Here is a 16614-nt window from a genome sequence, read left to right as displayed (position 1 = left end):
AATGAGAAGCATGAAGAAAAGTTAGTAATTAGGAAAAAGAAAGTTTTATCTTGAAGAGTTTTTCATTTTTGCCAAGAATATTTTTTTAAAATCACATTTCCATAAACAATTAAAATTTCATTCCTTCATTTAAAAGTGTTCTGAAGGAAGAATAAAAGCAATAATAGTATCTTATAGATATACAGAAAATCCATTTGATTTTTTGGCTAAATAATTGTGTATTAAGCAAGTTCAGATCTGTAAGAATTTTAGGAGTATTGTTGCATTTATTTAAAGAGGTATGTGAATCAAGACAGTAAAATTGTGAAAGTGATATTTCTTTTTTATAGTCCCAGAAGCAAAAAGATTTTCCTTTACAAAGATGCATATTTCACCCCTTTATTCTTAGTAAACAGATATAAGTAAACAAATATCTTACTTCAAACTTTTATTCTAAATATTGATGCATATTAATTACATAGAAACTAATAAGGAAATATTTTCCTCTTATAGTGGTTAATTAAATTTGTAAATGCTTTTCTATCTACAACTGCTGAGTAAACAGTTTAACATATGGACGTGTATGTTTTATTTAAAAAATGATGCAGCTGAGAATAATTTATACATATACGTACCTGTATACCTGACCTTAATAAAACTGTAAATCATAAAGAAAATACTATTATATATGTTATTCTTAGCATGCAAAATAGGAGATTAAAAAAACTGAAAATGTTCAGTCAGGCTTAAAGCTTTGATAGTTTTAGAAATTAGTTCTAATCAGTAGCATTGAGGCAATTCTTCTATGAGGCTTACCAGCTAGAATTTACACATGACTCTATCTGACCTCCTCAAGAAATATGACATTGCTTGTAAAATGAGAATCAAACACAGCACTTTCTTACATTATTTTCAGTTAACTTTAAATACATGTATTTAAAATATACATGTATTAAACTATTATTGATCTACCAGATCATTTTTAACTTGTTGGATATTTATTAAACATGCAGAGTGTTCACATTTCCATCTAAGTCAGAGTAATACAATGATTACTCTTAACTGAATTCTACACTGAAAAAAAGGTTGCTTATATTTATAGAAGGTGCATATCATTCACTTATTAAGCCCTCACATGCAGAGCAAAGAAATGAGAACCGAAGAATTCAATTTTCGCAAAAGTCCAGTTACAGTACTTATGGATCAAGAACCAAAAGCCAATGATGGGAACGTGATATGAACTGGCTCCTGAGCCCCCTGCACAAACTGAAGCTAAGCAACAAACAAAAAGCCCATCTACCTGTGGTTGTCTTGAGACAGTTCACCATTATGCTTCTAACCTTGTGCGATGCTGAAGTGAAAGTCTTTGTGTTATCTGAACCACTTTGGTGTAGGAATTTAACCTCTTAAAATACAGTATAATTTCAGAAAGAGTTTAGGTCATGTATAGCATCTGTTAAAAGCTCTGTTTAACATAATTATATGAATTGCTATCATGAGCATGAGATGTTACTTAGAAAAGGTAGTAGAAAAAAAAGAGAAAAGGTAGTAGGACAAAAACACAAAGTGCATACAAATAGCAACCTCCCCTCCCAGAAGGCTGAGTGGAAAATCAAATTTTGATGCCAAACAAGACAGTATCAAGGCAATGCCAAAGTGCAGCTAAAAAAAAAGATTCAGGTAATTGGTTTTTCGAGCTATACAGTTATCAATACCCAATTAGACAGACTCCAGTTCTCCCTAATGTACAGGAGCTCTTCTGGACGTTGTTATGTTGCAGAAATGCATCTTCGAGTGACGCTGCTCTGGACTCTATTTTTTCTTTGTTTTTCTTTTTCTCCTGCCTCAGCTTCCCAGAATGCTAGGGTTACAGGTGTGTGCCACCACTCCCAGCTACAGTGCTTGTGGCTACTAAAAGGAAACCCCAGGCCTCATCCTGAGTGTCTTCTGAACATGAGAAAGTCATATGTGCTATTCAGTATAAAATTTCAATATTTTCCCCACCAGGAGAATTTCAGCAGCCCTTTCCCAGGGGAACTGTCTTATTACTCCACTATCAGAATTTTCTCTAATTCTAACAGAAGATGAAACTAATACGTATATTTTATGTTTACTCAATGTAAGGCATTTTCCCAGAGATGGCATAAATTAATGGCTTAAATAACCAATATAAAAAAATAGAAGTAGTTTTCAAAAGCATTCATTTATGTTGACATTATTTCCACAGCTACAGCTATGAAAGCCAGAGGAAGCACCTGCTACTCCATGGATGTCACCATTGATCCGGGCTTTGTGCTTGGGTGTGGATGTTGGGCCTTTCTCAGAGAGAGGAGACACAGCATTGGGCTAAGAGTCACAAATTGGCATTTTTATACATTTATTGCAAGCTTCCTGAGGAGTTTGATGGGGCAGTGTCATTAACCTAGTCTGCTTAAAGTGACAAAAATGCAATAAAACTTTTATCTTTAAACTATTTGAAAGTCAGATTATGTTGTGATTGGCTATCCAATTAGGGAAAATTAACAACATTGTTTTACTAATAAACTGAAACCTAAAATTAAGTTTGGGTTGAAAGCAATTCTTGGAGTTGTCATGCATTCATGATACACACTGATTGGATAGTAATAAACAAATGTCTGGTGCTAGGATTATTCAGTGACTGTTTTGACCCATCCTGACTCCATGGATCTTGCCAGAATAAATGCCTTTTAAAAAGTAACTTGTACACTGTGCAATTATAGAAGTCAGTACATTTCTCAGACATAAACTCAATGGCATCCTGCTGAGGTTTGTTTCTTCTGGAATTTGAAGTTGTTTAAAAACACTAAATAAAATATTTTATTATATTGTACAATCCTGCTTTTTCAAATGAGATTCCAGAACCCCTCATACTTCTGAGAACTTCCAAAGCTCACTACGTGATAAGGTCATATCCAGGTTAAAGGCCTGCGTGTTTGGCAAAGATCTTAGATACCCAGAAAAGCAAACTGAGACTCTTCTGAGAAAGAGACAAACTTAAAGTAACAAACATGGGTATAAAATAGATACGATAGGATTATTCAGAAAGCAGCAATTTTGGCATAAATATCTGAGAGTAACTGTGGACTGTAAGTGGATTTGTGAGTATACAAAACAGCAGTGAAAATAAAAAGTTATGTAAGGATGTGCTAATGCAAAGATGGCAGACAGGGCTGTTGCGTTAGACAGCAGGATGACTGCCTTTTGTCAAAGAGCTAAGCAGCCCCAGAGAGCATGACAGCAGGAGTCAAACACAGCCAGACAGTCCGGGTGATCATGTACAGAGAGACCTCCTGAGCCTGGAACCCTGCCTTGAAAATTATCCGAATACTTCAGAAAGGATGTGCTAAAGGATCTATAAAAGGCAGGACGGGGGTTTTCTTATACGTGAAGGCAGCCTTTCCAACACACCCCCCATTTCAGCAGCAAAAGTCCGGTTAACTTCCCCTCTCCTCAGTTTACATACAATGACTAAAATAAACAAAGATTTCAGTCTTCATGTAGTTCCTGGAATAAAATGTCAAGTGTCCTAAGGAAGCTGAGGATTCTCCATTTGCTAGACTATTTTTTTTTTTAAAGTGAGAATTACAAAACTAAGGATTAAATGGAAAGATTTGTGTGTGTGTGAGGGGAGTGGCCTTACAAGCCCTTGTGCATTTTGTGCCATTCTTTTGAGCACAAGGATATCGACAGATATAGCCAGAATGTCATCTCTGGTGGACCCAGAGCGACCTCCCAGGATGGGAGGACAGGAGGCTTGGCCCGGCTTGGTAGGACGCTGCACCATGAGTGCTCTCTGACACGGGCACAGGTATTTCCTGTTCCCACTCGGTTTCAGACGAGTTTAAAGATCCCTGAGATGAGAAGGGTGAGGCAGGCCTGGTGAAACACAAAGGTGCTTGGGGGAAGATCACAGGTAGAGGCGATTTTAGCTGAGAAGGAAAATGTTGGCTCTTTCTTTGAAGCTTCCTAGTTCCTCCGAGAATTCCCCACAAATAGCCAGGAAGGTGACCAGGCCGTGGCTGAATCAAAGTCCACAAGTGACCGGACAACATCTCCTCAGGCCCGGGTACTCTCTCACTGGATTTTCTTGGCTGGTGGAAGCGAGCTTCCAAAGCCCCCAGGGTTGGTGTAGACATCGAAATGCTCACTTTGCCTGATGTCTCATCCGCGACCTACCTTTCCTCAGAGGAGAGGTCTTGCTGAATGGAGCCGACTTGACAGAGGTCTTGAATAATGAGAGGAAATTATCCAAAGCTGGTTAGCTAGTAAGTTGACCCAGAAAGAAACCATAGATAAAACAGCTTCCTGATTTAAACCCTGAGAAACGAAGCAGAAAGGTAACAAGGACTTGGAGAGAGAGGCCAGAGCGAGCAAGCTCAGGGCAGCCTGGAGGAGGGGACGCCCACTGCCAAGAGGCTGTGCCCTCTGTGGCTCCTGCTAGCCCTGAGCAGAGTTGTCTGGAGGGCAGCCAGGCACCTCCTGAGCTTCCTCCACAGCTCCTTCTTCCAGGGACAGGGAGACTGTCAGGAGGAGAGTGGGTGCTGGAAGAAACAGCAAAGGTTCTTCTGTCTACATTGATTTGAAATTAATTAAACTCGCATCCTCTTCATCGTCTATTGGCAGGCCCAGCAGGCTCCCTCAGGGGCCACTTCTCTTGGAAAACATGAGCACCATTCCGTTTTAGGATTCACCGTCACTGTAAGAAAACAAAAACAGAAGGGAACAATAGTGTATTTCCAAGAAGCTGTGGAGAGGTGGTCACTCCAGGGCAGGGGTGACCCAAGCCAGCTGTCCAGCTGACCATCCTCACAACAAAGGTCAGTGCGAATGTGCTATTGGCCCCTGAGGAGGAAGGCGCCCGTGCCAAGAAATAATCCTGCTCTCTGTCTCCCTCAAACATCACGCCCGGTGCTGAGGCAAGAGAACCAGATGGAGTTGGGGGTTCCTCCCTTTAATGAAATCTAATCCCACTCTCTATGAATAGATGCCAAATTGCCTTCTTAAAAAATTCCATGTGTTGTTTTCCCTCAAGAGTCCATGGCCTTGGCGTGTTTTCAGTAATCCATCTTGTGCAGACCCAAGAGGATCCGGAGGAGCCCTCTCTTGGAGTCATTTAGAATTCAGTCATCGGCGTCTGGAGGTGTGAGTGGACATACATTATGGAGGTGGTATTTGGGCACGACCCTGCTGTTGGCTGATTTGTGCTTTTGTTTTGAACTTGGCTGTCTCTGGCACATATCTGGCTTTGCAGCTTTTCCCAGTGGGATGGGGGCTCCATGTAGTACCTTTTCCCCAGCTTCCCTATTTCCTTCTATGACCCCTTCCCTCAAGTTGGAGCAGGACTCTATTTGCAGTCAACTCCAGGAAGTGCTGGGGCAGGATGAAGCACTGGATCTGGTATCACCTTAGCTCACGGGTGCGTGGGCCTGCAGTAGATGATACTCATGATACTCATCTGACTCCTGTGTCAGCCTCCTGCTCAGTAAAACACCTCAAGTTAGCCGGGCACGGTAGCATGCTCCTGTCATCCCTGCTACTGGGGAGGTGGTTCGAGAGAATCACTTGAGCCCAGGAGTTTGAGACTATCATGGGCAACACAGAGAAACCCCAACTCAAAAACAAAAGAAAAGGAAAACCCCATGTTTCCAAAAAAGGCTTTGAAACAACCCAGATGGACTGATTGATAAATAATAGATCAATAGATAGATCCATCCACGACACTGTGTGTGTGGGGGGGGGGCATTTGTTTCTATGTTCTTAGGCCAGGAGGAAGCTGTGATAACAGGAAACAACAATGGGAAAGGAGGAGGAGGACAGGATTTTATCTGAGTCAGGCAAGCAAACAAAAGAACGACCTCTACAAGCAAAACTTGTTTGAGGGCCAGGGATTTAGCTCAGTGGTTTCGCCGCCTGCTGCACGAGTGCAAGGACCTGAGTTTGATCCCCGGTACAAAAAAAAAAAAAAAAACTTATTTGAAATGGAAGCCTCATTGAAAATTTAAAAACGTTTTGGGCTGGGGTGCGGCTCAGTAGTAGAGCACTTGCCTGCCATGTCCAAGGCCCGGGCTTGATTCCCAGCACCCCTACCCCCCAGAAAGAAAGAGAAGGTGCTGACAGCCCTTTCACCATGACACCCTGGACAGCTCTTCAACTAGCAAGTGGGTGCAGCCTCATTTCATAAAAACTGGGTGCTAGCAAGGTAATATTTCTCAGATCCAGGAGTCCACATCTACAGAGCAGTCCCTGAGCTGCAGGTTTTCCTTTCCTGGGCTAACCCTGATGTTCTAGCCACTCTCAACAGAGAAAGTACAAAGCCACAGGCAAGACCCTCTTTCATCTACGACGCTGATCTGTGCCCAGCTGTTACAGCAGGAGTGATTGTGAAAGTTGATTGCTATAAAACCAGACCATATTTATTGGAGAAAATACAAATAAGCAAAATACACACACCAATCATGTCACTACAGCTAACACTGGTGTTTATTCTCCCCAAGGTAGGGTTGTATTGTGCACAGTGCTCCAAACTCTCCTTTTCCCACTTTCCTTCACATATACACACCTCCGCTTGCTCATAAACTGTATATTATACCTGGGACTGGAGCCAAAGCTCCACAGAGCTTCATAGTGCTGCACAGTGCTCCACGGAGCACTATGCTAGCCTGTGCAAAGCCCTGGGTTCAACCCTCAGCTCTCAGTAAATGAATACATGCACAAACAAATACCTAAATAAATTTACATATGTGTACAAATACACACACAACACCTTTTCAGTGGCTACACAGCTTTCTATTGTCTTACGAGATAAAAATTAAACATTTAGGGTACTTCCACTATAAAATTTTTATTTTGTAGAAACATTTCCAATTGTTGCCTTTGTACAGATCTCTAGAACAGGAATTATAAGTCAAGATGTCAAATTATCCCTCTGGTCAAATTATCCCCTTCCCTAGAAATTTTATATAATTTGTATTCTCCCAGCACTTCTCTTTAAGAAAATATTCTTTTGTTCCCATCCTCTTCAACCTGGATTATTTTTTTCATTTTTTTTTGACAAGGTCTCTCTCTGTTGTCCAGGCTGGACTTGAGCTTACTATGTGGGCCCGGCTGACCTCAAATTCACAGCAATCCTCCTGCCTCAGCCTCCGGAGCATTACAATTACAGGATACCTGTCTCTAACACTGGCTATTTTTTTCATTTTGTATAAGCCTAATAGGTGAAAATTGGCATTACTTTTCTTTCTTTCTTTCACTGCTAAAAAGGATAAGCATTTTTTTCAAATGATAATTGGTAATTTCAGTTTCCTCTTTGGTTGAATTTATTGATAGTTTTTGCTCATATTTAAAATAGAACAACTATGTTTTTATCAGTTTGGCTATTAAGAATACTAATAATTTTAATGGGGATGAAACCCAGGGCCTCTCACGTGCTAAGAAAGCACTCTGTCACTGAGCTACAATAATAATAATTTCTTGCTCATACTATATACTGCACAAACTGTCCCTCACTTTCCCATTTTCATTCTGTTTTAATTTATCGTGTCTGCAAAAGTACAGAAGTTGCTGAGTTTCTCTTGTTGTCAAATCTACCCTTTTCTAGTACAGTTTCTGACTTGTGTGTCACACGATTCCCAACAAATCCCCTCCTTTAAGTTATATAATGTTGACCTACATTTTTCTGGATTTTCTTTTTTCTCCTTTTAAAACGTATCTGGCATTTTAGCAAAAAGTGTGAGATACACGGTCCTAAATGTCCCCTCAAATGCACTGAAAATCTACCTGTTATGAAATGTTACTTTTTTGCTGTATTAAATGTTTCCTCATACTTGCGGGCTGTCCCTGGCCTCTCTGTTCTGGCGGGTGAGACGGGGTGCTCACCGCTTTAGTGACTGGCTCGCACCCCCCCAACTCCCTGCCCCCATCCCACCTCAAGCTTCCCCCTCCTTCTTGTGTTACTGTCCTGGTGGCTACTCAATGATGGCTCGCAATGATGAGAAACCTTTCTCATCATGGGCTTTCTCATCACTGCTACTTGTGGAGTTAGGAACTCATCCAGGTGAAATGCGCATGGGGTTTTTAAGAGGTTGGGTTGAATTTAACACGGTAATTTTCACATTGTTGTCTTTCGTTCAGAAACACAGTATGTCTTTCCATTCCATCCCTCAGTAAAAATTTGAGGGCAGGGGGTGTAGCTCGGTGGTAGAGAACGTGCTTAGCAGGCATGGAGCCCTGGGTTCAATCCCTAGCACCAAAGAATAAGTTAATGAAAACTTGAACTTAAAAATATATATTGGGTTCAATCCTTAGCACCCAAACAAATGAACAATAAATATGTGAATTTAAAAAGAAATTATCTCAGAGGCGTTTGGTGGGACATGCCTGAGGCAGAAGGATCACAGTTTTGAGTCCATCTGGGCCATTCAGCAATCTATCAAAACCCTGTCTCAATATTTTTTCAAAAATGCTGGTGAGGTAGCTCAGTAAAAAGGCCCTGAGTTCAAGCTCCAACACTGTAAATAATAAAAATAATAATTAATATTATTATGCAATGTATTTTGTTGTTGTTGGCTGTTATCACTGGGCAATTCACATTCTGTGCAGCTTTGAGGATACAGCTGGAAAGTGTTAACAAGTGGCTTGCAGGGATTTAGCTCGGTGGTTCCAGCGCCTGACTCCCAAGCGCAAGATCCCGAGTTCAATATCCGGTACCAAAAAAACAAAAAAGCAAGTGGCTTTTTTAGCATAGTAAATAAGAGCACAGGGTAGAGGGTCAGAGTTGGAACCAGAGCTCAGTCACTGAAATGTGAGTGTGGGCAACTTAAACTTTCCTAGCTTTACTTTCTTGTTCCATCTCATCTGCAAAATATTCCTAATAATGCCCTGTACCTTCGAGGATGCTGAAGGAATACATGAGGGGAGAAGGTGTAGCTCGGCACTTGCCAAATACACAAAAGGCCCCAAGTTTTATCCCCAGCTCTGCACACAAGAGAATGAATGAGAAAAGGCACCCCAAACAGCCTGACATCCACACACATGCATGGATGCCGGTTATTCGTATTCTGCAGATTTTACACCAGCAAATGTTTGCGGGTGACACACTAGCTTGAGCAATTTTTCAAATATTCGAGGCTTTAAGAAACCATTTTCTAAAACACGCTCTACATTTGTGAGAAGCATTTCGTGTGACACTGTTGTTTGCCTAATATGTCAAAGAGCAGATGAAACTCCTGATATGCACTTCCTGCCTCAGCTCTGTGGCCCACGATCAGCTGCTGACTGGGTCCCCAGGGTTCAGGGTGTCAGCTGTGGGACAGCTCACACCCCAGGCACGGTAACTTCTTCCTCAGGCCTTGGACCCTTCTCTCCCCAGCTGGGCCGTTTCTTTATTTAGACCCATACCCCACTGTCTTTGTGGTTATTCAGCATCTCTGTGAAACTGAATCCGCCCAGGTGTTTTTAACTCTAGCAAATCCTAGAGCTCCCTATTAAGAATATCTGGGCAAACTGCCAGAGAATTGCAACAAATAAAATAAGCGATCCTACTTCAAACCCTTATGGCTTGCCTCAGTGTGAATGTGTGTCATTTCAGCAGCTTATCTACTACAAGAGTGACATTAATGAGTAAATTGTCTGGGGGTGTTCTGTTCATATTTTAAGGGCGAGGAACACCTTTCCAAAGCGTATACAGTAACAGGCTGACAAACTGTAAAAACTGGTTGAATTGATTAAAAAGCATCTCTGTATTATTATCCTTAAGAAGACATTTAATTGGCACACAGCGCTACCTGTGAAATGAGGACAGATCCGACTTGAATACCTCGCTTCCTAACTGTCGCTTTGCTGTGGTCGGGGTCAGGTCAATCATCTGTGCTCTCCTGGCTGGTCTGCCTTGTAACAATCTCTCTTTATGACCACGGCTAATGTACCTTATCTCAAAGATCACAATAAGCCTACACTAAACCCTTCCTGTGTTCGGATGTTCCATTTTGGGGGTGTGCAGAGTTCAGTTTGGCACAAAGTCGCGTAATAATTAGATGGGGCTCACTTTCTCATCACTGGCTGGGCTGCAGTTGGACAGACCGCGCGCATCTGGGTAGCATCAGGGCAAGTTTAGAACTAGTCCAAGACACATAGATCACGCCCACGGTGTAGACATAAACCGGGCCACTGTCCAAGTGGTGCTGTGGTTTTAAAGGTTTAGTACATCTTCCCTCTCCCCCTTGCATTTCACAACGCTCTTTGAGGTTAACATCCCGCAGGGTTATAGGACCGTTACTCTATATCCCCCGTGACAGCAGCTTCAAGTTGAGAGAAAATGGCTCGCTTGTAATACTTGTTGGCTTGAAGTAGAGATTCAGGTAACTTTTGAGGGACTAGAGAAGAAAAGAGGAAACAAACAAAGAAAAAAACTGGAAGTAGCCACAGAGATTTACTTGAAAAGAGGGAAAAGAAGTCACACAAGTCTCCTGTTTTCTTCTAATTAATAAGTCTTCTAATTAATTAAGCCTCATCCATGACTGCCCTGCTGGTAGTCATTAGCCACATAGAATCTCCTCCTTGCGGCTGGCTTTCTTACTGCTAAGTGTTCTTTGCTGTTTTTTACTCTAGAATGTGTCCTTTTATTTATGTAACATCTCTTCCATTTTAATGAAAATGTAGTTTTAAAAGAAACTCTTCCCTAGATTAAGATTTATCAAAAAGGGCCATATAAACTTGAACAAATCACTTACCCTTCTGAGTTTCAGGTTTACTTAGATGGGTTATTTCATTTTTGACTGACTATCTTGAGATGATATATATTATGTCAATCACATGTTAGGTTCTCAATAAATATCTTTTTTTTTTTCCTTCAAATGGAGTTTCCCTATATCGCCCAGGTTGGGCTTTAAACTCCTGGGTTTAAGTGATCTTCCTGCCTCAGCCTCCTATAAGAGTATACCTCTATGTCCAGTTCGATCAATAAATATCTTTTGAAAAACTACAGATACAATTTTACTGCTTAAAATACAAGACAAAGAGAAGGAAAGAAATTCACAAAATTCTCTTAAACTAATCAGACTTTTCTTGAGGAATATTGAAAAGACCCATTTTTATAATGCCATTGAGCTCAGAAACATGAATGACAGAATAAACAGTAGGCTTTATTATTATATAAGAACAGGTAACCGTTCCACACCTTCTCTGACTTAATTTCTTAGGTAATAGTACCTATGCATCTGGCATATACAAAACCCTATATAAATGTCTTTTTATTGTTATTATGGTAGTTTGAAAATTATAAATCCACTCAGGTCCCCCCAAATCTAATTCTTTCCCTAATCTTTCTCAATGCCATCACTCAATGTAAAATCATCACTGCGGCCAAAAGACAGGAAAGCAAAGAAGACGTGTGCTTAGCCAATTGCTTCGAGTCCTCCTGTATGGTTCTTCGTCTCAGGGCGCAGACTCAGAAAGGCAAAGCCCTCAGGAAACCAGCTAGAGATGCCTGTGAGAGGAAGGGGTGCTGATAAAAGGGGTTCTATCTTTCCTTGTACCACTATCTAGTGCCATTTGGGAGGGGTGTAGGGAGCATGGGGCTAGACAAAAAGGGAGTGTTTTCTACAAAGAATTTAAACAATTAAGCATAAACCCAAGAAGCGATCTGCTTTGCATAATCACTTGCTAGCAATGTCACCCTGAAATTCTCTTCAACTCTAGGACTGACCTCTTGGACTGCCTTCTCCCATCTCTTTACCACCACTGACAAAGGGGCAGGAAAGGGAATGATGGCAGGAAGATGCCAAGATGGGAAGTAAGAATAAAATCCCCTCCTCTGCCCTCCCCTAAATTCCTTTATTGTCTTTTTTCCTATTGATTTTTTTAAAATATGGAAACCTGTGTAAGTTTCCCATAGAATTTTGCACAGAGCTAGCGGGGCCTTATTAAAAGTCCTGTGCTAGGGCTGAGAGTGTAGCTCTGTACAGCTCAAACTACCAGTAGTGGCCTGGCATGCACAAAGCCCTGGGTTGATACTCAGATAAATCCTGTGATAAACTGTAGCGTCTATAGCTCAGGAAAAATCTCTAGTAAGGACAAGGAAAGTAATGAACAAGGGCTGGCCGATGGACACAGCGTGTGGGAAAAGCGCTGAACAATGGGAGCTCATGCAAAGGGTGATGGGCTGACATTCAGGCACAGTGTGGCCTCTGAAGGACAGGATGGCCATCGGAGTCACTCCTTTTCCCAGAAGGAGGGTGGACTTCACGGACCACAGAGTTCTCCACCAGAGCCAGCACTAAGGTGGGCCGAGCCCTGTAAACGAGCCCGTCTTTGCTCAACTCCAGAGAATGCATAAGTGCGCGTTCCACTGAACTGTCTTCAGTGACTGTTGCATACTTCCGGAAGCATGAAGTCACCCGTACACCGCTTAAGTGATGAGGAAAGATAACTCACAGAGGGAGTTATTTAATTCCCCTAAATGCCAGTGGGCAACTCCGGGTGATAATGACATCATGTCAATGGAGGCTCACTGATTATAACACTTTTACCACTCTGACGGAGGACAGAGGATGTTTGCTCTCATGGTTTATATCTAGATGACCCTCCAACAAACACCTCATGCACGCATGGGCAAGGCTTTGGAAGGTGACCGAATCCTGGGGGGCCTAGAGCTAAATGTGCTATTAGGAGGCGGGGCCTGCTTGGGAGAGGCGGGCCAGTGGGGGCGTGGCCTGGAAGGGTGAGCTTCCTTTCCAGCTTCCGTAGCTCTCTGCTTCCTGGCTGCCGGGCGGAGAGCAGCTCTGTCCACAGCAGGCCCTTCCCCTTGTGGCTGCCCTGAAGCCAGCCTACTGTGGACTGAGGCCTCTAAACAACACACACCAAAATAAACCTCTTCTCTAATTTGTTCGTGTTGGGTATTGAGTCCCAGCAACGAGGAAAGTGGCTAAGACATATGGGAATTTTCTGTACTTTCTGCTCGATTTTTCTGTGAACCTAAAACTATACTAAAGAGTAATATTTTTTAAACCCCATGGGAGAAAAAGGAGACCCATTGCCCTGTCATAAAGAGAATTCATTTCATTGGCATGATGCTTTAAATTTTAAATAGTGGTTTTAGTCTCTCACGTGATCCTATGAAACTAGAAGGGCAAGTGTCCTTGTTTCCATTTTCCTAGATGAGGAAATGGCAGCTCAGAGCCGGCATGACTTCTCTTAGTTTAAAGAACTAATGAGCATCCGCATCAGGGCTGAAAAGCCATCCTTCACCTCTAAGTCCAGTGACCAATGTGTTTTCCATCTGGATGCCCTACAGCTCCCAAGCTTTTTGACAAAAAAGCAAACCTTATTTTTGTTTCAGATTAGATATTCAAAGTAAATGTTTTGCTGATCATTAATGTAAGAAAGAAATGTAGGGCCGGGGATTTAGCTCAGTGGTTCCACTGCCTGCCTTGCAAGTGCAAGGACCCAAGTTCGATCCCCGGTACCAAAAGAAAAAAAAAAAAGAAATGTAAATGAAATTATGACAGAAAAGAAAGATTATCCAAACTATAAGGTGCTAATGCCCATGGCCCAAAGACCTGGGAGCGGCCTCTCTCGGCTCTGAGATGCTGGTGCTGACTTCACCGAGATGAAGGCTACGAAGCCCCAGCCAACACCCTGTGAATTAAAGTCAGACAGATCTGGGCTGCCAGAGGACTAGAACTGCTGCCTTGAAAGACAAAAATTTCACATAAAGTAGTTCTCCAAATAGGTAAAGGCCCTAAAATGTACCAATAAAAGAATTTAAGCAAAAAAAAAAAAAAAAAATAGGTTAAGGCTTTTTTGCCTTACAGGTAGAAACTTCTTAATATTCCCCCAAATCTGATTTGTCACCAGGCTTCACCACTACACGATTCTGTCAGGTTAAGTTCCCGTGGTAGCCAGGCATCTCAAAGGGCATGAGGCAGGTGTGTAAACACACTGACAGATGTGTCACACCACTGCAGGGTTCCCATCAAGGGCAAGCACCTATGTGTGGTGACCTGAATCCGCTGCTGGGGAGGCTTTAGTGGCTCATTTTCCGGTAAGGAAACATGGTAAACATGGGGAAAATACATCCTTGGTAATGTCCTTTGTCACACACTCTGTGGCATTTTCTTTGGCCTGCTTGTTAATGATCTGAAATCTCATTTAAACAGGGTAGAGTCTTTCTGAACCAGCGATGGATCTTAACATATAAATACTCAGAGAGGTGACACCAGCTTAACTCTACAATAAGATGCAGACTTTGGTATCAGACCCTGGTGTTGTGATGCATAGAGGGATATAGGATGGTGAAGTCTTAGGTGAGGTTTAGGAGGAAGAGGCAGAAAAAGAGTCCAAAAGCCAAGCACCTACTGGCCTCATTTGACTGCCTAATAATCAGGGTTCACTTGCAAATCTCTGGGCTAGGCAGCCCAATGACCTGGGGCTGCACTCTGGTGGCATGTAAGGTTCTGGGCACAAGGTCTCTCCTGGTGGTGGAGAGAGACAGAAGGAGGGTGGTGTTTATCTTGCTCTGAAGCTGGGTTCTGCTTATCCCAACAGCAGTGCAGAATTTCCACCACAGGCTCCTATTCTCTGGTCTCTGCTCATCCTCAGGTTGTTCCTGCCAATGACCAGGTGTCCCCAGGATCACAGCAGTGCTCTGCAGAGCAAATCCTCACCTTGCTAAATTATTGATCTCCTTTCCTTCAAGCCCTTCCCATGTCCCAGCCAAAACACCCGAAACCCAGGCGTGTCTATCCTCACAAAAGATAATACAATTTAAACAAGATCGGGAAGCGCAGCTAATTACACCAAAGCCCCAGTGTGCTGAAATGCTCTGTCAAGCAGAGCCACCTAGTGGTAGCATGGAGTATGTATTTTTAAATTTTCATTTAATTTCTCTTCTATAATAATCCAGGTGGGATTTTTAAAAATTTTTTTTAAAAACTCCTTTTACTCACTCTCATGTACAGTCACCCCCTTTGAGACTGTCATCTACATTTATTTTCTTTACCAAACATCTATCCAACATAAACAATCCTACAGTTTTGTATTTTCTGAAATTCCTACTTCATTTCGTCTACGCTACACACATACACCTCCATGAAAAGTGTCATGTCAAATTGATCAGTGCAGAGAATGCAAGGAGAAAGTGCCCCTCTGGCTCCCAACTGCCTCCCCTCCATCCCCATACAATCTGTGGAGGAAATTAGGAGTACCTTGGGTTGTGGTTTGATTCCTTTTCTTCCTTCAGAGTAGGCAAACATTCACAGTCAGCTAGAACACGATAAAAGCAAACTCACTGTTAGTCACTGAAATTCAATTTTCTAGTCACAAAGTAGACACCGCTGTCAAATTTCCCTGAACTGTGTACCCATGTTCATAGCAGCACAGTTCGTAATAGCTAAAACTTGGAAGCAGCCCAAATGCTCATCAACTGGAGACTGGATAAAGAAAATGTGGTTTTTTTATAAAATGGAGTACTACTCAGCCATAAAACATAAGAAATTAGAGACATTTATAGCTAAATGGATGCACATTGAGGCGATACTCTTAAGTGAAATAAACAGGACACACATGTGTAAATACTGAATAGTTTCTCTGGTGTGAGAAACTGAAAGTGTAAATAAGGACTAAAAGGTATAATAGGTAATGTGAAATAGGAAGAAAAGGAGCAAAGGGGAAGGGGAAGTGGGAGAGGTAGGAGAAAAGAAAGAAGGGAATGGAATTAATATGAGAAAATGAAAAAAGAGAACAAAGTCTCTGTAAATAGGGAGGAATGGAAGGGTTGAAGGGAGGGCAGGGAATGGGGATAAAATAAGAACCAAGAGAGTATGTAAAGGTGCAAATTTCCAATGATGAATGTCCTTATACTGTATACCTAAAATGTATCAATGAAAGGATATACAGTTAAAAAAAAATTTCCCTGACCTACGTGGTTACCTGGCCAGAAATGGCCCCACAAGGGAGTTCTGGGGGTTAAGAGACTAATGATGGCATGGCTCTTGAAATGGAAAAAGCACTAATAAGGCAGACAGGAGGCTTCCATTGCCTCTGCCCTGTTGGAAAGGGCGCCATTCATCACTGCTTGCTCATTCAGTCCCTCTGGAGCCTCAGTGTTGTCCTAAAAGCCGGAATCTGCATCATTCAGGCACTGGGATAAAACGGCTGTGCCTGGCCCTCAGGTGCCTGCAGAATGGTCTCAGTCAGACCACACAACAGAGAAGAGCAGGAAGGTGCAGAACAACCGCCTTCTTGAAGTCTGAAGCCGAGTTCTCTTCCCTTTCACCATCCTTTTTTTTTAAGGATAAAAAACAAAAACAATTCCACTGGAGCTCTCCACTATGTGGCAAAATCGCTGCCTGCCTCAGTTGTCAAATTGCGATATCTTTTGCCAGTTCTCTGGTTTTAGTGAGTATGAGAGGATCATGATTTTGTGTTATACAAAATCTCAGGCACAAAAGGAATATACCAAAATATTAAGAGAAATTGCCTCTGGGTGGTGGAATTTTTTTCTTCTATTTCTTTTTTGCATGTCCCAAATTCTACTAGAAACAATAAAATTCAACCATGAAATTAGAAAAATAAAATTCAACCACTAAATCAATGATCCTCCTTTAACCTCAAATGTTT

General features: G+C 42.0%; 1 protein-coding gene across 3 annotated transcripts in view; it reads right to left on the bottom strand.

Annotated features, from left to right (window-relative positions):
• Positions 1-246: 246 nt before the first annotated feature.
• Positions 247-16614, bottom strand: part of Tmem154 (transmembrane protein 154) — a 43734-nt gene continuing 27366 nt past the window's right edge. For 2 of the 3 annotated variants that reach the window (XM_021247885.2, XM_021247886.2), the window contains 2 exons: positions 15201-15258; positions 247-4696 (listed from right to left, as the gene is read on the bottom strand). In XM_021247885.2, the coding sequence (XP_021103544.1) occupies positions 4681-4696; positions 15201-15258 (74 nt within the window). In that variant the 3' untranslated portion in view covers positions 247-4680. Of the gene's footprint in view, positions 4697-15200; positions 15259-16614 lie in introns of those variants that run through there. The other variant, XM_087205780.1, reaches the window with a different exon arrangement.

The sequence above is a fragment of the Heterocephalus glaber genome, unplaced genomic scaffold (assembly GCF_053883595.1).
Source record: "Heterocephalus glaber isolate CG9 unplaced genomic scaffold, H.glaber_assembly_v1.0 deba00000613, whole genome shotgun sequence".
NCBI lineage: Eukaryota > Metazoa > Chordata > Mammalia > Rodentia > Bathyergidae > Heterocephalus > Heterocephalus glaber.
The sequence above is the reverse complement of the archived record's forward strand: the minus strand, read 5'-3'. Positions and strand labels throughout refer to the sequence as shown.